Source organism: Amphichorda felina (assembly GCF_050947745.1).
Source record: "Amphichorda felina strain 45539 chromosome Unknown scaffold_1, whole genome shotgun sequence".
Lineage (NCBI taxonomy): Eukaryota > Fungi > Ascomycota > Sordariomycetes > Hypocreales > Bionectriaceae > Amphichorda > Amphichorda felina.
In genome coordinates this window covers 2,566,064-2,590,255 of record NW_028145049.1, presented here as the reverse complement: position 1 = coordinate 2,590,255, position 24,192 = coordinate 2,566,064, and the positions used below count along the sequence as shown (strand labels likewise).

The window sequence follows — 24,192 nt, the reverse complement described above, 5'->3', positions numbered from 1 at the left end:
CCCTCCGATCTCCGACCTCCGACCTCTCCCTGTGCCTCCCTCTCCTGATCATCGCGACCCAAGCCAACCGCCGCCATGACCGTCTTCTCCTTCTACATCTTCGACCGCCACAGTACGCACACGACCCATCCCACCTCAACCCCCCTCTCTCTTCTAGAAGACTAGAGCTGACAGAACCCCCCCCCCTTTCCCCCAGCCGAGTGCGTCTACGCCCGTTCCTGGGTCCCTAGCGATGGCAACGGTCCGGCACCACAGCCCTCGTCAGGCTCCGACGACGCCAAGCTCATCTTCGGGACCGTCTTCTCGCTGCGCAACATGGCCCGCAAGCTGGGCGGTGATGACGACGCCTTCATCAGCTACCGCACCGCCAACTACAAGCTGCACTTCTACGAGACCCCCGCCAACCTGCGCTTCGTCCTGCTCACCGACACCGCCACCATGAGCATGCGCAACGTCCTGCACCAGATCTACATCAACCTCTGGGTCGAGTACGGTGTGTGCTGCTCTTTTTTTATTATCTTACTTCCCTCTATGTTTTGTCCACCAGGAGCTGTTTGGCGAATGCTGACCTCGGGCGCTGTGTAGTCGTCAAGAACCCCCTTGCCCCCGTCGAGCACAAGGGCGGAGCTGGTGTGAAGAACGAGCTGTTCGAGCTCGGATTGGACCAGTTCATACGGGGTCTGCTGTGATGGATTTCTCCCTATTACCCCATCTCCAGCTTCCTATTGCAGGCCTACCTACTAGTAGCCGAGGCTCGAAACACCCGAGATATCGTCACCCTCAATCGCCTCCGTGAGGGGCTACGGACATGTGGCTATGAGACTGGCTATTTGGCCAACTACCGAGTTGCGAATCTCCGGGCTCCGCCCCCGCCCAAAAAGAGAGAGACCTGGCCCCCTTGTCACGAGCGTTTGGAGGAACGGCTGCGCTCCATCTTGCCGAGCTCTACAGGAGCTATCGAGAGCGCATGGTCCACGTCCAGCGGTGGACGAGACGTTCATAGAATAGAGATGGACCACGCGGGGACGAGAAGACTGCAAACGCTATCCCAAAACGCCATCACGGCGCTACTGTAGTTTATGATGAATAGATACCCACGCCAGGACGCTTTTGCTTCCAGTCCTTTGAAAATCCTCCCTCTACCCATATGCTTTCCCTCCCATCTGGGGTTGTTTTTACTTCTTCATAATAGTATATGCTGTACAAAAACTACATCTCTAGGGGAAAGGAGTGTGCAAAATCAACCCCAACACGTGCCTTCCCGTCCGTACAAGTACAGGGACAAGTTACCAACCCCCCCCTTCTCCGTCTCGTGGCTTCATCATTTCTTCTCCATGGCGCGCTCCCACGCGCTCTCCATACCGCCCTGCTCAGCGTCGACGAGCACGACACTCGACTCGACCTGCGCCGCCGGCGGCGCCTTGTCCTCGACGGCGGCGGTGGCGGTGGCGGTGGGCTTCTCGACGTGGATGGCGCTATCCATCAGGCCGTCTTCCCTAACCTCGTTCTCCCAGTTGCTCGAGTACACGACGGCGGCAAAGGCCTCGAGGTCGCGCACAGACTCCATCTCCTGAAGATACTCGTTGGGCACGCCGTTGCCGATGACGTGGGCCTGGCGGGTCAGGACGGACAGGATCTTGGGGAGCAGGACGAGCTTGGTATGCTTGAGCTCCTGCGGGTCTGAGACGAGGATGCCGTTGTCTGCGGCGGAGGGCAGCTCAAAGGCCTCGCTGGCCAGCTTCTTGTCCACCAGCGACGAGAACCCGGCGTCCAGGAGCAGGGTGAGCACGTGCGAGAAGGCGGGAGACTCGATGAGGTCGGCCGTCTCGTCGAGCAGGCGCCTCAGGGCAGCGGGGGACGCATGCGACACCTTGCCCGGGTTCTCCTCGAGGATCCCCGACTCCCGGATCACGTCGTCCTCCTTGTCCCTGGGCGGGAGGAGGAACGTGAGCCAGTCAGACTCCCTGCGCTCCTCGGGCGTGGCGCCCTCGACCAGCTTGCGGACCTCCATTGTCAGGTCGGAGAAGCGGTCGAAGCTGACGAGGTCGCGGGGGCTGAGGCTGCCAAAGACGGTACGGACGGCGCTCTCGACGCGGTTCATGATGTCGACCCAGCCCTTGTTGAGCAGCCACCAGCTAAAGGTCAGGTACTTGCGGTTCGTGTCAAAGTCGCTGCCGTACGTCTGCTCGGCGTTGTCGTCGTCGTGGTTCTCGAGGTTGATGGTCGCCTGCTGCGCGCCCGTCGCAAGGGCCACGACGCTGGAGAGGTAGCTCCGTCGGCCGAGGAGGTTTAGTTGGACCCGGGTCAGCATGGTCAGCAGCGCAAGCGTGTAGATCAGCGTGAATGACCTCGTCACAGCTGGAAAAGGCTGTTAGCACAGGGGACTCGTCGGTCGCAAAGGAGAGAAGGCGGGCGATGGCCACATACCGCTGATGGTGAGGTCGTCCCAAAGTTGCCTCTTGGACTTCCTCGACTTCTGGGTGGCACCATCCTGCTGCCCACCGTCTTTTGCCGACGCAAATGGCGACGGCGATGCAATCTGGCTAGCATGGATGCCACTCTCGCTGTGCATGCTAGTCATGCTCTTGCCCTCCTCCTCGGTCAGCGAGGTGTCGGCGATACTTGGGGGGCTGGTCGAGTCGCCCGTGCTGGCGCTCTTGGAGCTCTTGGCGCTCTTCATCTGCTGGATCTCGTAGGTGATGCTCTCCGTGTTCATGGCCTCGAGGACGTTGGTCGTCGCGGTGGGGAGCAGGGCGAGGACGGTAAAGGTGCAGTCTTCCTGGTTCTGCTCGAAGCGGCGGCGGAGGCTGGCAGACGGGGGGGAGTTGTCAGTCCACGCGAAGCCCAGCAACGAGTTTGGGGGGGAGGGGGGAGTGGACGTACTTCTCTTTGGCGATGCGGTCGCTGCTCATGCGCTCGCGCGCATCGTTGAGCTTGGAGAGGACATACTGGGTGACGACGTAGCCGGCACCTACGACGCCGACGCCGATGGCAATGGGAGTCCGGTTCTGGCGCAACCAGCGCCGTGCGGACGAGAACATGCTGCTGGACGGCGCTGTCGAGGTTGGGCAAGGGTCATGAGAAAGCTGACGCTCCCATCAAATCAAAATGAGGGGATCCCGAGGCCGCGTGGTGTCCGAGACAGTGGGAGCTGAGAGGCGGAGGATGAGTGGATGGATGTTGGGATATACTTGTCAAATGGCCGGGTTTGGGCAGCACCTTTTAGCTTCAACCTCCATGTGGTCATGGCCGTGAGCTCACCCTAGTAGTTCTACCTCGGCCCTGACAAGGGGGGGTTCTCCCACGGGGAACTTGGGGGGGACCGACCGCCGGCTGTGTGGCTGGGGCCAATCCCCTGAACCTGTGGCTTGTGCGGCTAGCCACACTCACATTGTTACGGCTCACATGAAGTCACAGCTCTACGTAATAACACCCACTCTCCCCAGTCACTTCCAGCCCTCCACTTGCACAAGTCCCACTGAACAGTGGGCGCTGCCTCCCGCCTTATCGGCTGCTGCCCCTCCTTCAGCCGCGTGACGTTGATCCTCCCGCCCCTTGAGCTCGCCATTTCAACAACATCCCTCCCAGCCCTTACTGCACCTACGACACCTACCATCTCTTACGACAGGGAACAGTCTCCTCTCCCAGATCTCGCCGCGGCTGCAGCTGCAGGCTCCGTCGCCCTCCGCCCGACATGGACCACCAGGAACCCACAGAGTTCATCCTCGACGTCTTCGCCGACCCCAAGTCTGTCCGCGATATCGTCAAAGGTAAGCAACCAGCGTCCCCAGCGCGTCCCCCCCCCCCCCCTTCTCTCTGTTGAGCACTGCCCCGCCATGCGCACAAAGCAATACTACTGCACACGGGCATCGACAGCTATGTTAGAGAATACCCGTGGTCCTTGGATCCGAATTGATGTTTTTATTTATTTGTTTATTCGTGTTACCTATTTTTCATCCACCCAAGTTCACTGCGGAAGCGCGCACCCGTACTCATATACCCATCACAGGAATCCTCCATACCATCTTCTTCCACCGCTTCTTCCCCGCTCTTACTCCCCACACCCGCGACGTCCTCGACCTGACCCTGCCTTACGTCGACGACGATGAGCTCGAGACCATGATCGACCAACGCGCCGCCGCCCTCGAACGCCAGCTTCACGCCGAGCGCTCCTCGGGCACCGTCGGCTCTGGCAATACCGGTGGTGGCCGCGGCCAGATGGTTGTCCAGTTCTACGAGAAGCGCCGCCGGAAGGCTTGGCTATCTCGCGGCGACGACGAGGTTTGCTGGGAGTGCTGGACAGTCAAGGTTACTGTCGCAGAGCCCAGAACGGAGAGCGGTGCGTTTCACATCCCACTGGGCCTTGAGCAGAATTACTCCGAAAAAAAACAATATTCTGAGGTCGCATTAATCTCATCGCTGACTTGGGACAGAGCGAGCCAAGGTACGCCGTGCTATGGAACAGACCCTCCTCACTACCGCCATGAAAATCGTCACCTTCGCCAATACCCATAAGGACCATATACCCCCTATTACAACCCAAGCTGTGAACCCTTTCCCATACAAAATCCACATAGAGCAAAGAGAGACTAGCTGGGCCTCTCGCATGCGCATATATTAAGACCCATCCTGGGGTCTTAACCTGCTTTGTTCCAAATAATCTCTTATCCCTCTGTCTCCTCAGGCATCCTTGGGGTTCTTTTTTTTTTCTTGGGCACCTTGCTGAAGGTTGGAGCGGCTATAGAGCCGTAGACGGATCCCATGGGAATCCGTAGGGTGGCGTTCGGGGGTGGCGCGAGCCGTCATTGCATTCTGGTCGTTCAAATTCGTTTCATGTCGTTAAGTAATAGCGCAAACTCCGCTGCTTGGAACCAGCCATTTTAGAAAGGATACCCATCGAAATTATCGGAATACGCGTTGGCATCTCCGGGACTGTTGTCATCAAACACCCATAACCCGTGTCCGCCGCTGGGCCACAGATCAGCATCCCGCATTAGAGCCCTATCCTCGATGCTGAATTTGGGGCTCCACGGCTGTGCCTCATCCTCTGCGAGTAGCCGTGAAGCATGTGTCTCCAGCATACTTTGGACGGCTTGCCGGTGATTTCGCAGGTTGGTATTGGGGGACACGGACGGCGGGGCTGCGGCTGGGGGTTTCATCTTCACCAGGGGGGTGAGAGGATTCATTGCAGGCATTGTTTGACGGAGCGGCGAGGAAGACACAGGTTGGAAAGCCGACTTGGAGCGACTCTTAGTAGGGCTGAAAGGAGACGAGTTGCGTAGCCGGGCAATCTCCACCTCGGCTCGGCCGCTCTCGCTGTTCTTCCGCTTCTTCCGTGGCCTGGTGCTGCTTGATGTCCACCCCTTGGATCCGTTGCTGGGTCGTATGGCTGAGGAATCGAGGGAAGAGATGTACCCGCTGTCGTCCACACCAGATTCCGGGGCCTTCTTCGGGCGAGGCCGAGAGACGTGGCGGCCGGCGGTAGGGGTACCGTTGGAGGGTCGATCCTGCCTAGGAATAGGGGGAGAGGAGCCTACACCACGAGGGGTTGGGGAAAAGGCTACCGTGTCGAAAATGGGGTCGAGGTCTGTCTGCGGATTTTCGGCCAGTTCCTCTGTCAGAGGATTGTCCGGTTCGGGGATGGTGGCATCGGATGATGGCATCAACTGAAACGAAGGTGTCTGGTGGGTTCCGTGAATGGCGGGGGCGGGTGGCGGTAGAGTAGGCTCTGATGTGGGCGCCGAGGCTGGCATTGAGGGCTCGAGACGCGTTGACATGACGGGCAGGTTCTCGCCGCTTGGGGTGGTTTTGCCCTTGGGCTTCTCCTTCAAGAACTGCTGCTCCGCGCCTGGTTCAATGGCCCAGTAGTTGCCTTTCCCGGGATCACTCTTGGGTCGGACAATCTTCCTGAAACTCTTGTGGAGGCTGAGATTGTGGCGAATGCTGTTCTGCCAACCGGGATCGCTGGGGTTGTAGTAGGAAAAGTTGTCGCTGATCCACTTGTAGATGGAAGAGAGAGTGAGCTTCCCGGTGGGAGAGCGGAGGATAGCCATGGCAATCAGCTGTGCGTAGCTGTGGTTAGGTTTGGAACCGTCGTCGATGATGGGAGGAAAGGAGTCCCAGCGCGGTACGAATAGAACATCTTGCTTGGCCTTGGCCTCGTCGGGGGACTCGGTGGCCCTTAGTGGCGCTGGCTCCAGAAGTTCCCTCTTGCCGTTCGTGTTGTTAACGGTTGAAGTCTCAGCGCATGGGCTGTGCATGGGAGCAGCAGAAAAGACTGGTGCCTGTGCACGAAATTGCGTGGTGCCACCCAGACATGTCTTTTTCGGACGTGTCTTGAAGTTGGACATGAAGGGCTGCTTCTTCAACGAGTCGGTCTGAGGGGCCTGCCCCGGTGGTGGCATGGGCACCTTGTTCAACTTGGTGTTGGCATGGCTTAGTCCAAGGGGGATTCGGGGTTGCGACGGGCTCTTCATCTTGCTTGGTGATGAGAGGAACTGATGCGTGGCATGGGGCTTGAGGATCGTGTTGGAGCTGATGGCATCCAGAGGTGGTCGCCTCGAATTCTTGACCAGGGTCAGATCAGGCATCGGGGCGGTGTTTGTCATTGTGGAGGTGTAGTCGATCTGGTCCAGGGCATCTTCATAAATCGGGATGCGGTCACCCACGCCAGATACGAAAGGCAGCTCATCTGAGCTAAAAAGCGGATTGCCGGCCATTGTGGCCACTGCGCCGGAGGGAAGAAAAGAGAGAGGATCCCGGGCGTGCCAGATGGGTAAAGCAAGGTTGCAGTTCTGGGTGGATTAGCTTGGTTCATCCATGGGCTCACCGATATTCACGTCAAGTCGGGAGCAGGGGTGCGGCGCGTTGAAGCCTGAGATGGGGCGCAAATCAAGACAATGTGATATGGGGTTGAGCTCACCCAAAAAGTAGATTAATTCTGTTGAAGGTGCCCCAGGAGCGACGCGTGCGATGAGCGAGCGATGGGCCAGCGATGGGCGAAATGTTGAGTGGAGGGTTGCCGAGATGGTGGTTGAAGTGGTGAGACGCGTAAAGCAAGCGTGTCGTGGGGAATTCTGAGCGGTGAGCGACCGTGAGTGACGGTGTGCCGGTGTGAGTTGCAAGATGCGAGTTGCGAATAACGATGGCGGAAATGGTGGAGATTGTGGAAAGTTGAGAGTCGTCGTTGGGTCGTTGCGTCGTTGAGTGTATGGCGAGTAGATGGCGAGGTATCAGAGTTGAGGGGCGGCAGGAGGGGAGGAAGGATCCAGAGTTGGGCTGAGAGATGGGAAGGTGAGATCAGAAGTAGATGTGAGGACGATGGTTGGCGGGCAGGTGGAGGCCCAACGGCCGGCAGCCAAAGACCCAAAGTACTTGGTGCAAGTGCCTACCTGCACTGCAAGTCGCCAAGGGAAGGGCACAAGGGCAGGCTGAGCACACCGGGGGGGACTGGGAGCAGCAGGGCGGAACAGGCAGGTGTCCACCGTGGCGCATCGAGGTGTCAGTAGATGGGGCTATTGGATGATTTGGATCGCGGCCAGGCCAAAGAGCTTGGCCAAGTCAGCACACGGCCGTGCGCAAGGTCGCGAGGTGGAGCCGCCGGGTGCGTGAAGGTGCGTGAAGGTGCGCAAGGGTGCGCAAGGGTGTGCAAGGGAGGCCAAGCCGCCGCTGGGGATTGGGCAGCGAGTTCCTGAGCTGACACGAAGCGGCAGGGATCGGCCGGGATGCGAGGGAGGGAGCAGCTGTGGATACCCTGGATATGCTCGGCTTCAAGGCCTTCACGGCTCCAAGAATTCGAGAGGGAGGCGCGTCGTGGGCGTCGGAATGCAATGGCTGCTTGAGTCGTGCCTAACACTTGACGGTGCAGAAGATGGAGGAAGATGGGAAGTGGGCGATGGTGCTGTCGGGAATATCCAGAGAAGGTAAACAAACATAAGGTAGTATACGAGTAGTAATAAGGTTCGGGGGTATCAGCATCGACAAACGACAGCTTCTAAATCCCACATGGATATTCAGAGTTGAACCATATTCACTGTGAGACGATCAGGGCGACGAATGTGGGAAGTCAAAATCGTGGAGGGATGAATGATCGACCCGGCACCACGCGTGCTGGCACTGCTGCGTGAGATGCCCCGACTTTTTTTCCCCCTCCTCTTTTAGGGCCGGGCCTTTCGGGGCCCTCGTTCCACAGAGCCAACAGTTGGTGTCACTGTCACTGCTGCTACGAATGCAGAGTTGGATAATGCATCTGCTGTGGACGTTGGACTAAGGTACAGGTATGGATATTACGTGGACGGGATGAATTGCACAAGGACTAGAAGGCGACATGGAGCACAATTGCCGTTGATACTATTATTACCAGATCTGGTGCTTCCCTTTGTGCGGGCGATAGCTTACAGCTGAGGGGGGCCGATAGAGGGGCTCAATTGGTTTTGGGTCTTGTTGGATGTGAGGTCGTCTGGAAGGAGGCCCCCGACGCGTCTCACGACGCGCTCCCTTTGTTTTGATTGTGACGCGTCATCGACCAATCAGATCGCCCCACCACCACCGTTCTGATACACGCTTGGCCGGAACTTGTCCATCCTCATGCGACCATGCCACCATGCGACTGACGACCTACGCTCCCCAAAAGGACACAAGATTCAACGCCGATGCGATCGTCTCCGAGGCCTTCTGACTTCTCAATGAATTGCGGTGTGTCATGGTCGGTTCAATGGGAGTTCCGCCCGCAGAGTTTCATGTACCAAAATGGCCAGCACCCTGGGGTCCCTAGGCTAAGCCATCGATGGCCCCCAACTGCACCGACTGAACGGTACCCGAAAAGAAGAAAAACGCGACGTCGACTTTCCAAGGCTGGCAGTGTCGATTCTTGATTCTCGGCTGTCGATTCTCGAAGCCCGGACCTTCATCCGGGCCCCACTACGGTACTGCCTGCGTCGGCGGAGCCGGACCTTGCCAAGCTTGCAAGCTTGCAAGCTTGCCAGACAAGAAGGCTTTTTTTGACCAGTCCTGACATCATCGTGGTAGGGATCTGGAGTGCGCATCCATCCATACTATGGATGTACGGAGTAATTAATCCATCATCCATATCTGCCCCCCCCACCACCAAAGCTCCCCCTCAATGCGAATCTCGATGTTCGGACTTGTGGGACGAGAGACATCTGAGACCACGGGATTCGTGCAACCCACCAGATTGCCCTCGTACAAGATATGCAGTTGATGCCAATTCCCAGACTTTTTGAAACGCGGGGATTGTATTCGTACGGAGTACGTACTCTTGTCAAATACCACACTGCTGGACGATCTGAACCCTCCCAGACTGCATCTCAACGGGTTTTCCCAGCAGGGCTGGAGGGGCTAGAAGAGTTGCCAACTTTGTTTCCCCTTCTGCTCCCCCCGGTCTTCCCGGTCTTTCCTGAGGCCTCTCCACATTACATTCAAACCCCTCCATTCTGTGCGGCCATGCCTCAATGGATCCAATGCCGGACCGACTGGGGGCTCGGCTTCGAAGGAGCTGGCTGACAACTCATCTAGCCTCGACGCTAAAACGTAGATAGTAATCATGGCATGTATGTTGGTACGGATAGAGCACGGCTGGCGTGACCGACGGGCCAACGTCGTGTCGTCGTCTCTCCCAAGTGCAAGTGCGCCCCCAACAGAGGGTCTGCTTCCGAGGAGTCTAGTCTGGGTGTTGGCCCGATATGCGACCCGCGCCCTCGGGGGCAAACCCGCAGACTCCTCGTGACACGCCATCTCTAGCCTAGATGGTCCCCTGAGGGAGTCGATCCTGGGCGCGACGGCACGCGTTGTAACCTATTAAGACATCCCATTAAGTGGTTGCAGATACGAAACATGCAAGGCCAGTGTAACGGTATTGGGGATGGCATGCCAAATTCTTTGAAGATGAGGGCCGCGGGCTCGCTCATACATACGAGTTTCTACCATATCGTTTATAGAGTCTGTGCAAGGGTTCCTATTGGCGAGCATATGTGTCCGTATGTTTAGATTCAAGTGGGATTAGATGTTTAATATGCACCAAATACTTTGACTCAAAGCAACCGATGCTTTCTCATGTCGTCGTAGCCTCCAAAGACAAGTACCATCGCCAAGTGCGGACCTGCGTTGGAACAAGTGGTATACGCAATCGCTTGGATAGTCACTAAAACTTGCTCTGTTCACCTGGCAAATACCGACAGAAGATATATCTTATATAAAATATGACACTGATACATTAGAGCTACACCAACTCTCTCTCTTTCCCGCGCACGCAAGCAAAACCCCCCCCCAAAAAAAACTTTCTCTGCTTCCAGAGTTCTTTACTCGAGAACCTTACCAGCAACGGCGGCGGCGCTGCTATCCTTGGTCTTGGTCTTCTTGAGCGCCTTGCCCTGGTGAATCTCGCTCAGGAAACCAGACGGGCGTCCACCCGAAGGAGGAGCCGGGGCATTACCAGGGGGCGGCGGCGGAGGAGGACCGGGCGGCCCACCGGGTGGTGGCGGAGGAGGAGGACCGCCGGGAGCACCCATGCCAGGCATAGGAGGAGGAGGAGGTGGAGGCGCACTGGGAGCACCAGATCCGGGCATGGGAGGAGGTGGCGGGGGGGCAGCAGGCGCGTTGGAGGCGGGCATGGGCGGAGGCGGTGGAGGAGCTGCAGGGGCATCACCAGCAGGAGGGGGAGGCGGAGGAGACGCCACAGGAGTGTCGTTGGCGGGGGCCGGGCTGGATGGCGACGACTCCTTGCCGGCCGCAGAGAGAGGCCTGGGGGGGGCCATGGTGCCGAAGAGGATAGATGCCAGCTGGGCAGCGTTGCCACCGCCAGGGCGATCGTCGTCCGAGTCCTCATCGTCCGAGTCCCTGTCAGACCCCCAATCGTCCGAGTCGGCGCGCTTCCTTGAGACAGGAGCAGAGGGGGGGGGCGGCGCAGCCTGAGCCTCCTGTTTGATGCGGTGGAAGGGGTTGGTAGAGGCCTCGGGCTGAGGGGGCGGGGGAGCCGGGGCTGAAGGAGCCGGCGCCGGTGTAGTCGATACCGATGGAGAGGAGGCCTCTGCCTCTGATGTCTGGGACATCATCCTGAAATAGGGGTTCTTGCTCTCCGTCTCGCCAGGAGGCGACGTCACGACCGTGGGGATGGGTGGCGGAGACGCGGCGGCCTTGCGCTCGAGCTCCTGGCTTCCTGTCTGGCTGTCTCCCATTGTCGGCGTAGAAGCTTGGGGCGTGATCTGGGCCGGGCCCTCCTCGTCCGACGACGAGCTGTCCTCCTCATTCATGGCCTCGATTTGGCGCTGTAGCTCCAGCTCGCGCTGCTTGGCTGCCTCGATCTCGGCACGTCTCGCTGCCAGCTTGGCCTCCTTCTCCTTGGCCTCGGCCATGGCGGCCTTCTTCCTCTTCTTCTCTTCCTCCTTTCGCAGCTTGCCCTGCTTGACCTGCTCCTCGAGGGCCTTCAGGCGAGCCTCGGCCTCGCGCTGCTCCTTGAGCCAGTCATCTTCCTCATCCTTGACGTTTTCCCTGACCACGAGTTAGCTTTGTCATACCACCATCTCATAAATAATTGGAGTACTCACTCTAGCTCCTGCGTCTCCCGCTGTTGCTGTTCGTGCTGCTTGGCAACCCGCTCCTCTTCAGCTGCCCTGGCCTGTTCCTCTTCTGCCTTCTTCGTCGCCTCTCTCTCGGAAGCTTCGTTTCGGCCACCCTTTCTGGTGGGGGGAGGTGGTGGCTTCTTGGCTCCGGCCTTGGGGGCCTCGGTCTCAGAGGCAGGCGGCGGAATACCCTGCTCCTCAGCAAGGCGAGCCTGGCGTTCAGCCTCCCTTCTGGCATCCTCTTCCTCCGCCGCACGCAGCTTGGCAGCCCGCTCGGCCCTCTCGCGCTCGGCCCGCTGAGCGGCTGTCTCTCCGGGCTTGGAAGGGGCCTTGATACCCAGGGCAGCCAGGCGCTCCGCCATGCGCTGCTCGGCCTGCTGCCTGATGAAAGCAGCTCGCTCTTCGGGCGTCTTGTAGGCCGAGTAAGAGCCCCCGGCAGCAGGAGGCGTAGACGTGCGGGAGGTCGACGAAGGGCTCTCGAGTCGTGGGCTGGCGATCCGTTCACGGCGTGGCTCCTCCGCCGCCACCGTGGGGCGCGCCGCTCTCTTGTCCTGAGCCCGAACCCGTGTTGCACGGCTCTCGCGCTGGAGATCAAAGATGAAGTCGCGGATCTCGTCCTCCACGCCCAGGGCGTCCTCCCAGCGACGCTTCTCATGCTGGCTGGACTCATCCTGGGCCCCTTGCTTGAGGCTGTCCTCGATGCCACGGGCGAAGTCTCGGACACTCTCCTCAACGTCGCGAACCATGCGCTCATTGCCTTCGCGTTCGTTCTTGGCCTTGATAGTCTCCTCCTCCAGGCGCTTGGAGGCGGCATCGTCGCTTTCGACGGGGTTGTCAATCTTCTTACCCGTCAACGCAGCTGTGCGCTGCTGCATCATGGCCTTGGCCCTAGCCTTGAGGCGGTCCGATTCCGTGACAGCGCCGCCGGGTCCGGTGCCGACAATGGTGCTGGCACTGCCTGGGTGGGCCTTGGCGTCCTTGAGGCGGAAGAGCTCGAGCTTGGCCTCTTGGATGGCCTTTTCAGTCTTGCGCACCTGGGACGCGAGCTCGGGGATCTTGTCGGTGAGATTCTGGAGCTGGCGCTTCAGTGCACGCCTCTCAGCGTCAGAGTCCCCGCTGGACATGGCCGCGTCAGGATGCGAGTCAATATCCTCCTGAATGCGTCGGATACGGCGGTAGAGTTCGTCGGCCTCCATGCGGTCGCGACGATCCAGGATGTCGTCTTCCTCGGCATTCTTCTCGTCCTTGAAATCCATGGCGTCGAGCAAGACCTGCTTCTCTCTAATCTTCTTCCGCAGCTGATCCAGAGTCAAATCCTCGCTCGATGCAATGGAGGAGGGGGATTCATCCCGGGGCGAATTGTTCCCCACGCGGCGACGAGCGCTTGACTTGTAGCCAAACTCCTCGTCGTCGTTTCGGAAGACGGTGGCATCCTTGCGGCCGCCTGTAGCAGCACCGGCACCCCCGCGGAATGAGCGATTCTTCATGTAGCTCACACCGGTCTTCTGGGGCAGAAGGGCTGCACCGGAGCTTTTGCGGGCATCCGACTCCCGGCTGAGCATGGACTTGACGGTGCCAATGGACTGGCTGAAATTGCGGGTGGAAGGCGGAACAAGCTCTGGGGGCAGCGTGTTCGGCAGTGGGTAGCCATTGAGCTTTCTGTAGATCAAGTGCATGGCAACGGCAAACTCATCCAAGTCGAGGCGGCCCTTGTTACCATTGTCTGAGAGGGTCCAGACTCGCTCCAGATCCGGCTTCTCCAGGCCACTCTGCCCGAAGATTTCAATGGCCGCGTCGCCGCCGATGAAGCCCTTACCAAGTCCGTCCCAGGCCCGGAACAGAGAGTCGTAGCGGGTCTTTTCTTCCTTGGTGATGGCCCAAGGGATGACGGCATTGCCCTGAAGACCTTGCGTGGTGAACGAGCCTGCCTCACGGCCCTGCTGGGGCATCATTCGCGCTTGCAGGGCATCAATGTTGGGCAGGCCGGTAGAGGGAGCGTTGACCAGTCCCCACTGGCCGGGGCGCCCGGTCGGCTGAGCGTTCAGGGGAGCCGCCGGCTGGTTGAACCCAGTGGGCATTGGGGGCATGGGAGGCCGAGGCCCAGAATATCCGGTAGGTTGGGTGTTCTGAATGCCTGGGAAGCCGGTCTGCTGAGCCTGAAGTCCTTGCTGCCCTGGGAAGCCAGTCTGCTGAGCTTGAAGCCCCTGGCCCAGCTGCTGACCAGGGAAACCCGTCATCTGAGTCGATAGAAGCTGGGCGTTCGATGGCTGCGGCTGCTGGCCACTGGACGACGATGTGCTCGGTCGGGTTGGCTCCGGTGCGCTGAGTGCCGAGTTCGAGGAAGGACCATCGTCGGCGACGCTGAAGCTGATGATATCAACCATGCTCGACACCTCGTTCTTAACATTATCGGGGAGCGTCGGCGGCAGAGATTTGCCCGTGAGCTTTAAGTTGCACAGGTACATAGCGAGGGCAAACTCGGGGAAGTAGAGCTGTCCAGCCCTGGTGGTATCTGCCAGAGTCCTAGGGGGGGATGGTTAGTTTTCCCGTCAGATGGGGAAAGGCTTTTTCGGGTCCCTTACCAGATATGCGACAGCGAATCGCCATCCAATCGTGACCGGAGAAGCAAATCTCTCGCCTTCTCGCCAGACATGGTTGTCGAGGAGTCTCCGACAGCAGACCTGAAGAGGGTTTCAAACTTCGACTGGTCCTGGGCCGTGATGAACGACAGCCTGATGTTGGGGATCGTGTTGGGTGGCTTCCTCTCCCCCCTCCGGCCCTGGGGCTTTGGCGTCCCCCCGGTCTGGAAGGATGCAGTCATCTCGTTGAAGCCAGTGGGCTGCGGCTTCACCGGCGCCGGGGGCTGCGAAGACCCGCCGGAGGGCGGCTGCGAGCTCGAGAAGCCTGTGGGCTGGGACGCCTGCAGTCCACCTTGGAAGGGCTGCTGGTGCTGCTGGTGCTGCAGGTGTTGCTGGCTCGGCTGATTCTGCTGCTGCTGGTACTGCTGCTGGAACTGCGCCGGAATGGACGGGACAGGAGGAGGAGCGGCCTGGAAGCCCTGCTGCGGCTGGCTCTGGCCGGGGAACCCGGTATACTGCTGCTGCAGCGGCTGGGATGGAGGTTGAGGGGCGCCGGTAGGCTGGGATTGCATGGGGTAGCTGGTGTATTGTTGCTGAAGCGGCTGCTGGCCGTACCCGGTGGGCTGCGGCGCAAAGGGGCTCGGTTGCTGGCCGGGCTGCTGCTGGCCTCCTCCCATAGCGTTGAAGGAGCCGCCATACTGCTGCTGCTGCTGGCCTCCTGGGCGCTGGCTGTTGGCGCCCATGTAGGCGTTCGGATTGGAGTACATGGTGATGGTTGTCGAGGGGCGCGAGTCAGACTGGGCTGTTCGGGGGTAGCCTGATCCGATGTGGTCGGAGGAGCGTGGACGCTCCGCAGTCGTGGGAAACGAGGCTAATCACTCGCAACGGATGGGACGCTTGGAAGACGGAAACAATGGTCTGGTGGGTTGAACGCAGTCCACCCACGGCTGCGGTGCTGCTGGGCGAGGAGTTGAGTGGTGAGGTTGAGAAACGAGAGATGACGAAGCTGTCGCCAGCTTTCAGGTTGGCCAACAGGCGAGCTGGGGCTGCGTTGCAGGTCACACAGGCTTACAGATTACTCGTACAGTGGGCTCCGTCTGCCCGCATCTCCCAAATTGGCCCGCTGGGTTGGTGGAGCCACCCTGGAGCGAGCCACCCTGTCTCAAGGAGTCAACAACTGTGCCACCCCACACCTGTGGCGCAGTCTGTCCAGACGCGCCCGCAAGCCACAGCCACACTTCTATAGGTATTCGTACACTTAGACTTACACGCACGCATACTTCATCCGGTCATTCGTTCGTATGGATAGATTTTTTGCCTTTTCAATAAAATTCCAATATCTTAAACAAGGGTATCTAAACCTTTATCCACACTGCCATCCATTTCCGTTGAACGCCCCGGATGACACCATTCCTGCCCCAATCCCCAACCCGCCATACGTGGGAATCAAACAGCATCTCATCATCATCGTCGTCTATCTGCCCCGCAGACCTCTACTATGTATTAGAGCTCATCTATCCTGCGCCGACCGTGTCCTCTTCCTCCTCAATACGACTCACGGAGTCGCTCCATGACCAGTGGCTTGCCTTCATCTGTAGCCCAGGGTCGATAGGTCCACCCCCAGAATAGGTATAGTTGCCTCCATCCGACGAGCCCAGAGAGCCCTCGGGAATCGGAGCGAAAATTCTATCCCTAGGGCTGTCCCCTTCAACGGGGGTATGTACAGCGGGGCTGTTGCTCCCACTGGCACTTGTTGGGCTGATGGCCACCTCGCTCGACACGCTCGAGTTGGATCGCGCGAGCCTCCTATCTAGCCTGCCGGATAGGGACTGCAGCTCTGCTAGGCTCGTGCTCGAACCGGCGCGGCTTGGCTTCCGTGTCGGTGTCCCGGCTCCAGAAGAAGAATTCCTCGCCCGGCGTGACTCGTACTCCCTAAACGCGAGACCGCCGAACGATGCCGAAAACGCCCCCTCGCCGTCACGCGGCCCCGAGGATGAGTGGGACGACCCGGATTCGTCGTCCGACTGCTTTGCCTCGTCGTAGAGCCTCTTGTTGCGCTCCAGAATAAGCTCCAGGTCAGCCACCGCACTTTCCCACTCGTTTTTCAGCTGCTGCACAAGGACTTTATCGCCGCCATGTTGCACCTTATCATGCCGAAACCGGGTCATCATAGACGCTCGCCGGTTTGGAGTTGCTGCTCCGGCAGTGTTGACGGACCTGCGTACGGACCGCTCGAGCTCGTAGGGCGAAAAAGCCGAAAAATGGCGGATCGTAAGGTTGTCATCAAGATGCTTGATGAGGTGGCGGAAGTTGGAGAGGTTGAATTCATTGTCCTCGCAATCCAGGGTGTGGAGAGTCTTGTTGCCCGAGATGGCCTCGGCAAGATCCCCAATATTGATGTTGAGCATCTGGCTTCGCACACGAAGATGCTCAATCTTTGCGTTGGAACGCATCCCACTCAGGGCTTTGGAAAACTCCCGTCCAAGCCTTCCTTCATCAAGCTTGGCATCATAGCCGGAAATATCCAGAAACCGTACCGCGTTGTTGCTGGAAAAGAAATCTGCCACCGCTCGGCATGCCGTTGGGCTTGCAGCATCTGGTGTCGATGAACCAGCCAGGCTCAGGCATTCGATGGTCTTGTTGATGGTCAATGCTTTCCAAAGCTTGATGTAGCTGGATTCGTGGCCAAACTCGACCATCTGGACGAACAAACTCCATGGCCCATACCCGCAGGCTAGGGCACCGCATAGGTCGTCAATCCCCTCGTCCAACCGGTTGGCATTAATATGAACAGTCATCTTCCTCGCTTGCCCCATGGCTCGGAATAGTTTGGCTATCTGCCTGCCGGTGAGACCGCACTTGTTGACTCGAATGACCCGTAGGTTCTGAGAATTGGCAGTTTGCAAGTAACCCGCCAGGACATCAACAGTTGCATCATTCAGCTGTGAAAATATTAGCCCTGATATTTAGAGAGATCCTATATATAGCTTGTTGGATCGCTTACCGCAATAACAGAGAGGTCGAGCTCCGAGAGTGCCCACCTGTTGATAGTCGCCTCGTCGAAGATGGGCCTGCCTGAATCGAGACGAGTATTGCCGGCAATGTTTAGCCTCTTGATGGCTCGGAGACGACCAAGGGTGTGTCGCATGATGTCGAATTTAACGACGCCTTGGTTATCAGAGGTGTCGATCGTCTCCAGGGACTTCGCCTGTCCAGAGAGCCCAGTCCAGAACTTGGACAGGCCGGCATCTCCGAGGCTGCAACCAGACAGCTCGAGCTTCCTAAAGGAAACGTGGTCGAGAACTAGGAGATTTGCTACGAACCTTGTTAGAAGCCACAATATCTCAAGCACCCAGCGGATCATCATACCTAAGTCATCGACATCGGCCTGGGACAGCGGGTTCCCTGACATGGTGATACTGTGGCACATGCAGAGCCCTGCTCTAGCAAGTACTAATATGGGGCGTAGAATCTCTGAGCTTGTTCTTCGGTAGGCGCTGAAGTCGGCCGAGCCTCGTAAATGCGAGGGTCCTTTATCCAAGACGCCCAAACAGTTGGTCAGGTCGATGCTGCGGATAGATTCGGAGGCAAATGCGAGGGCATGGAATTCCTGGGTCAAAACCGGGGATTGAAGCAAGTCCTCATAGTGGTCGTCTGAGATTTTGCACCCTGCTTTGCGTCAGCGAACGAAAACCACATGGATTACGGAGGGCATCTATACCGTTAAGCGAGGTGTGGACTACCCCCTCACCGTAAGTGGAGGAATCTTTCCTCGAGGACAATGGCGATAAATCAACGTCTCGAAAGGAGATTGCTTTGAAGAAGCTGTTGTATCGTAGTGCACGAAAGACAGCCATGAGCTGCAGAGGGGAGTACTGTAACCCCTCAAGAGGTAGTAGGCGGAACGCGGGCTGGCTCGAGGTGTGCCAATCTACTGTCCAGAGGGGCATGTCCACATGGAAGGCCGCACAATAGGCATCCAAGCTTCTCTCGACTCCTCCCAGGTCATTTCCAGATGTGAGCTGCAATGGCGGGGGGAGACCCTTGATATCAAAAAGTGTCTGCTGGAAATGCTGTGGCCACATGGGCTTGAGGATACGATCGGCTCGGGTCATGGCTTCAATGATCAGTCTGTAGTGAATACTGGCCAGGTCGAGGCGCGTCTCTCGCCCGAAGGGGGAGCTTAGAAATGTGAGCATACTGGTGGCTAGAATGGAGGAAAGAGGGGCTTAAGATAGCCTTACCGAAAGCTCATAACGAACCTCTGTTCGTGCGATGCTACAGATGCCCGAAACCGAGTCAAGGTGACAGTCCCAAAGTGGCGATACTTGACCCGAAAGTCGCTGGCTGGCGTTCCATATTCAGCCTTGAGTACCTCGACGAAGTAGCACATGCATGGACCAATGACCAAATAGAAAGAGGAGGCATCGGCGGTATGTTGTGCTTCTTCAGCAGCATTGGGTTTCTGAGATGTGCCCACGACGCGTTTGGCGACGGGGAAGATCAGGCTCTGGGGGGCTCCGTTGGAGAATTGGGACTCGGTATTTCCCACGATGTGGTCGATGCGAGTCCGAAGGTTTTCCGGGACGATGGACTTCACAGGCGTTCGTCGAAGCTTCGCCCTGCAGGTCCTGTGGATTGTAGCCAGCCACTCGTCTCTTTCTCTCGGCAAAGAAAAGAATACATGTGCGCGGCAATACGCCAGTCGCGGTAGCTGAGAAAACCACCAGATCTCGATTCCGAAGCGAGGGCTCGCCCCTTCTTCATTGAACACGGCGACGATGGATTGGAGGGGGATTTCGACGCGGATCTCCCCTACGGCCGACTTGCCACTCAGGGGAGTCTGCGGCGCGGTTTTGTATGGCTGACCCTCTGGCTCGCTCATCTGGGGGAAAATCCCCCGGGCGGCCTCGGCGCTGGCGAACTTGACCAGGCACTGGTCGGTCAGGATCAAATAGTCTGACCGAGCTTTAAGGAGAGAGACGTCAGTCTTCAAAGGGCCGTGCCGAATGAGTTCCATCGATGAGAAAGGCTGATCTAGTGGGGTTGCTGGTGGCTCGGTGGGCGACATGCTGACGTGTGAGTCTCTCGAGATCCGGCGGTGAAGCCTCTCCATCATCGAACTGGAGCTTGAAGGGGTCTTTTGCAATCTCCGTGCCGAAGTTGAGCGGCGCGGTGAGTTGCTATTGATCGAATCGATTGAAGAGTTACTCAAAGAACGGAGAGCTCTCGTTAGGACTCGGGGCGTCTTGGACTCCAAAAGCTCTGGCGGATCCGTCATGGCCTCGTAGGAGCTTGTGACGGCCGGTCCCGTCTTAAGGGACGGTAGGGCCCTTCGCCTCCATGCGTCTGCGTTCATGGTGAGCGACGTTGTGTCGTGTGACGGGATACAGAGGGTCGGTCAGGCGGTCACCCGCGAGTCCAGACTGCTCTTGAGCCACCAGATGATGGAATCAAATTCTCTGTGCTCCTCCCCAGGGATGCCCGGGCGGAGTGTGATAATATAATACAGCCGGAGTTGCCAGTGGAGTCCAACCGGTATGCCATGCAATGTCTCAGACACAATCGATGTCTCAGGGCACGCAAACACAGGGACAACCCTCCGCATCCGTCGCTTCGGTAACGAAACTCGAAAACTCAATCATCAAATAATAGCCGTCTTCGGTAGTTTTTCTTGTCGTGATTTCCCTAGGGTGATGGGGGATGAAGCATCAGGCGCATGCAGCCCGAGTTGGGCCAGACGGGTCGAGGACACGAGCAGCTAATGATATGCGTCTGCCGCCTCGGCCAACAGGCGGGCAGTCCCGTTATTGAGGCAGATATTGGTACGCTTCAGCTGTTAAACACAAGAGCATGAGCACTCATGCAGACCGGTGACACGGAAAAGTCATGGGAAGGCAGCGGCAGCCAAATTAGGCAATGGGAAAAGGATTGGTGCCAGAGAGGCGTCGTCCAAGGTTCGACAGCTGGTATGCTGAGGCGGGCGCAAACCTGGAATGTAGACCAAAGCGTCACTCGCAGATGAGCTGGGAACAAACTGATGGCGAAATGAGCCAAGCTTTTGCTGTCCCAGTTCCACCGTCTAGAATCCCAAACTTGATTGATCAACACGAGTCCGACGCATAAGACCGTGGTGTTTCCAAGCCCATTGGGTGAATTCCCGGCGGGCGTGATATGGGCGGAGGTCGGGCGAGAATACACCGTCCAGCTTCAGCACAAGATCCGATGCAGTGTGTTAATACTACTTCCTTCTTCAGTTCTTGCAATGATTGAGGTGCTAAAAAGCAGGACACACGGCAGCCGTCGAAACAGTGGTGAGTGGGACGGCGCTTGTTCATGTACAATTTGAATGGAAGAGAGAGAGAGAGAGAAGGGGAGAGGAGGGGAAGAGAGGGTAGGAGGCCAGCCAACACGAGAGGGACAAGCTACAGAGTAGGGGACCCGGTGTTGACGAGCGGGAGCCAAGACGTGACATGCGTAACAGAGGTGACGGGATGGGGGGCGTGGGTGACGGAATAATGGGAAAGATAAATATCCATGCCGCCGCAGATAGCATACGCCAAGTACGAGTAAGTAGTAGTCATGGAACCACGACGTCAGGACCACAAGCCCGCGGGAGCAATGACATGGGCGCGTAGTCGGAATCGTCTTCTGTGTGGTCAGCCAGCGCATCCATCGATCAACAAACAGGAGAGATCACTGGAGGTGTCGATCGATAGGCAATCCGGCTTCCGTCCACCACCATCCGGACGCCTCCATCTTGCATCAGCGGAGTATAACTAGCCTGTCATTCTTAGCCCTGTTGGGGGGTCTTCTTGGGGGTTTTCTTGGCGCACACCAACAGGGGTCAGACCGTCAGACCGTCGGACTTCCCGTCTTCGAGGCTCGAGTCCTCGGGATGAGCGGGATGAGAAGACAATGCACTCTTTGGACTCTGGGGTGTTCCGGCTCATGGAGATTAGCTTGGTTGGTGGGCAAGCTTGCCGCTCTCGGCGCGTGTCTGCTCACAGTCTGCCAGCTGCTTCGACTGTTGTTTCGTCGCTATGGCCCACGCAAAATCGCCTGATCAAGATGAAGAGTGTCGATCCTTGCTAGGTCAATTGGTGGGAGTTTCACCGAGGCGGGGGAGCTTAGGCCCAAGCAGGCTTGCTAGGCTGGCAATCAAGCCCGGAGGTCTAGACAATGACGCTATCGATCCATCTTGCCCCGAGACGGACCTCGAATTGGAGCTGAGATGATGAAAGGTACGGGTGGTGAAGCTCGCGTGGTGAAGCTCGCTCGCGTGGCGGTTGACTGCAAGAGGCACCATCCCAGTACTACTGCACCACGATACGAATACTACATAGTACTACCTACATAGGTGGGCACGGGGATTGATGGTGCCAAGCGTGCCGAGCCACTCTCCGTTGCTGACGACCATCGAAATGGCGGCAGATTGTCGTACGAGTACGAATTCTCGCAGCGGCGTGATGCTCCGTACCTGTTCCTGGGCAGTATCCTCGTGTTCGTCTGTAAGGATGGTACGAATTACGGAAGAGATGAAATATCGAAAAAAGAGTCGCCGTCCTTGGCCTTCCTTGGCCTCGCCGGGTCCTGCATTGAGATTCCGGCACGGGAGGGTTGAACTTCTAAAAGGACCAGACTAGCAGATTGACAGACCGACAGACCGACAGACTGCCAGGTTGTAGCCTGGAAGTTGATGCCTTCTATGACGTTGCAGCATTAATACTCTATACTATGCGCACCTTCCTAGTATGAAACCAAGGTCCTCAGCGGCAAGCGCAACCTCAGCCTACCAGGCAGGAGCCATTGGCAGTCCTCCGTACCTGTCCACGGACATTGGACGAGTGCTGAGATAAGGCACCTGGTACTCCGTACGAGGTCCGAGTACGAATGCCTTACCAAGACACTGCCCTATTCGCGTCCGTAGCGACGTGTGAAACAGCAAGCAGGGCAACAACTCCCGTCACCGCCTTCGCGCCAATTGCCCAGACAGTATCCGTGGGTGGGCAATGGACAGTGGACAGTGGACAATCAGGTGGACACCGCCCTGGCAAAACTTTTTGTGCGCCAGTTGTGGTAGTGCGGTGAGGCGACTTGGGCGAGTCAAGCGACCGCTACCAGCCACCGCGCCCCTCCAATTGGGCCAACCGATACGAAACCCTTTCCCGAACCCCCGCGATACCTGACATCGTGCCAAACCTCCAACCTCTTCCTTGCGCCTGTGCGTTCTTTTCCTTTTTCTTCTGTAATACCCGTCTTCCGCCATAGTCAAAAGCTTCAAGCTGCCCCTCGCTGCTGCGGTGCCGCTTTCGTCCACGCCCTTTGGCTCTCCCTCTCCCTTCCCGGGACTTGTACCGCGGGCCGAATCCCTTTCCCCAACCATTTGGATTGTGGTGGGGAAGATCGCATTCCTGATCCGGACCTCGCTCTCCCGCCTCTCCTGAGACCCTGCAACCTCTCCTCCGATCTCGTCGCGCGAGCCAAAATTTTGGGTGTACCTCGCCTCAAGGATACCACCACCGCCCAACATGTCTCTCACCGAAGCTGAAGCCTTCAACCTCAAGCGGGATTACATCTACGTGCCCGCCTTCCTGCTCATCGCTGGCACCTTCGTTGTCAAGCGGGATTGGACCCCCTACGCCGCCGTCCTGGCCGTTGCCTTTGGCGTCTACAACTTCTACGCCCTCCGTGAGTCGCCCAACCCTTCTTCCTCTACGCTCTGCTTGCAGTCCCAGTTAGCTAACAATAGTCCCCGACATGCAGAGATCAAGAAGGTTCTCAAGCCTGATGTGTTCCAGGAGTTTGAGCTTCAGGAGAAGACCCTCATCTCCCACAATGTAGCCATGTAAACTCCCCCTTCTCCTCCTGGTGATATGAAGAAGAGCCCCCTCTCTAACCTCAATGCCTTGTCCAGCTACCGCTTCAAGCTCCCCTCGTCCAACGCCATCCTCGGCCTCCCCATCGGCCAGCACATCTCGATTGGCGCGCCTATTGTTCAGCCCGATGGCGCCACCAAGGAGATTGTCCGCTCCTACACCCCCATCTCTGGTGACCACCAGCCCGGCTTCTTCGACCTCCTCATCAAGTCCTACCCCCAGGGCAACATCTCGAAGCACATGGCCTCCCTCGTTGTCGGTCAGACCATCCGCGTCCGTGGCCCCAAGGGCGCCTTCGTCTATACCCCCAACATGGTCCGCCATTTTGGTATGATTGCCGGCGGCACTGGAATCACCCCCATGCTCCAGGTCATTCGTGCCATTATCCGCGGTCGCGCCGCCGGTGACAAGACCGAGGTCGACCTGATCTTTGCCAATGTCACCCCTCAGGATATTCTGCTCAAGGAGGACCTGGATGCCCTGGTCAAGGATGACGCTGGCATCCGCGTCCACTACGTCCTTGACAAGCCTCCGGAGGGCTGGACCGGCGGTGTTGGATACGTCACCGCTGAGATGATTACCGTTCGTCGTCCCGTTTTTCTTTCAACTTCATCTTCATGTGCCCCCACTGACTCTTTACAGAACTGGCTCCCTAAGCCCGCCGACGACGTCAAGATCCTCCTTTGCGGCCCCCCTCCCATGATTAGCGGGCTGAAGAAGACCACCGAGAGCATTGGCTACAAGAAGGCCCGCCCCGTCAGCAAGCTCGAGGACCAGGTCTTTGCCTTCTAAAGAGGTTGAACTCCCCCAAGCAAGCCAGACTTAACCATCCTTACGCCCCCTAGGAGTCCTGCAGGGATCGCCCGCAGCAGTTTGCCATATCAAGCATTCCAAAAGCGTTGAGCGCGTGACAGCTATATTTAGACATACACATGGGTACATAATGTGAGACGCGAGGTAGGATTGGAACATGAAGAAATAACGATCGGAGTTGGGATCACCATTTCACGGAGATAGCCAAGCATGAGTTAGTTTAAAAAAGACTTATTCTTTAAATTCGCCTTTGGCTATGAGACACCATGCTTAGAGAGATACGCCGCCATCCCTGTATCCCATCCCTTTCGTTTGAATCACGATACTATAAAATACATGCCCTGA

General features: G+C 57.9%; 7 protein-coding genes across 7 annotated transcripts; 3 read left to right on the top strand and 4 right to left on the bottom strand.

The window, feature by feature from the left end:
• Positions 1 to 75: 75 nt before the first annotated feature.
• Positions 76 to 689, top strand: bet5 (TRAPP subunit BET5; the record flags this gene model as incomplete). The annotated part of the gene is made up of 3 exons (XM_083190335.1): positions 76 to 112; positions 197 to 493; positions 586 to 689. 3 exons carry the CDS (start codon positions 76 to 78, stop codon positions 687 to 689), a joined length of 438 nt encoding a protein of 145 aa, XP_083054194.1.
• A 632-nt stretch (positions 690 to 1,321) lies between these two features.
• PEX3 (Peroxin-3) lies at positions 1,322 to 3,041 on the bottom strand (the record flags this gene model as incomplete). The annotated part of the gene is made up of 3 exons (XM_083190334.1): positions 1,322 to 2,358; positions 2,428 to 2,807; positions 2,884 to 3,041. 3 exons carry the CDS (start codon positions 3,039 to 3,041, stop codon positions 1,322 to 1,324), a joined length of 1,575 nt encoding a protein of 524 aa, XP_083054193.1.
• Positions 3,042 to 3,694: 653 nt separating this feature from the next.
• On the top strand, positions 3,695 to 4,515 carry ACO1O0_000837 (autophagy-related protein 101; the record flags this gene model as incomplete). Its single annotated transcript, XM_083190333.1, has 3 exons — positions 3,695 to 3,770; positions 4,010 to 4,339; positions 4,466 to 4,515. 3 exons carry the CDS (start codon positions 3,695 to 3,697, stop codon positions 4,513 to 4,515), a joined length of 456 nt encoding a protein of 151 aa, XP_083054192.1.
• A 365-nt stretch (positions 4,516 to 4,880) lies between these two features.
• On the bottom strand, positions 4,881 to 6,719 carry HCM1 (forkhead box transcription factor; the record flags this gene model as incomplete). The annotated part of the gene is made up of 1 exon (XM_083190332.1): positions 4,881 to 6,719. The coding sequence occupies one exon, from the start codon at positions 6,717 to 6,719 to the stop codon at positions 4,881 to 4,883; it is 1,839 nt and encodes a 612-aa protein (XP_083054191.1).
• Positions 6,720 to 10,316: 3,597 nt separating this feature from the next.
• Positions 10,317 to 14,922, bottom strand: PAN1 (actin organization and endocytosis protein; the record flags this gene model as incomplete). The annotated part of the gene is made up of 3 exons (XM_083190331.1): positions 10,317 to 11,505; positions 11,562 to 14,099; positions 14,159 to 14,922. 3 exons carry the CDS (start codon positions 14,920 to 14,922, stop codon positions 10,317 to 10,319), a joined length of 4,491 nt encoding a protein of 1,496 aa, XP_083054190.1.
• A 747-nt stretch (positions 14,923 to 15,669) lies between these two features.
• Positions 15,670 to 19,514, bottom strand: ACO1O0_000834 (uncharacterized protein; the record flags this gene model as incomplete). Its single annotated transcript, XM_083190330.1, has 7 exons — positions 15,670 to 17,097; positions 17,160 to 17,470; positions 17,525 to 17,824; positions 17,907 to 18,286; positions 18,400 to 19,123; positions 19,233 to 19,338; positions 19,395 to 19,514. 7 exons carry the CDS (start codon positions 19,512 to 19,514, stop codon positions 15,670 to 15,672), a joined length of 3,369 nt encoding a protein of 1,122 aa, XP_083054189.1.
• Positions 19,515 to 22,686: 3,172 nt separating this feature from the next.
• Positions 22,687 to 23,826, top strand: CBR1 (cytochrome b5 reductase family protein; the record flags this gene model as incomplete). Its single annotated transcript, XM_083190329.1, has 4 exons — positions 22,687 to 22,846; positions 22,922 to 23,003; positions 23,073 to 23,616; positions 23,677 to 23,826. 4 exons carry the CDS (start codon positions 22,687 to 22,689, stop codon positions 23,824 to 23,826), a joined length of 936 nt encoding a protein of 311 aa, XP_083054188.1.
• Positions 23,827 to 24,192: the final 366 nt, after the last annotated feature.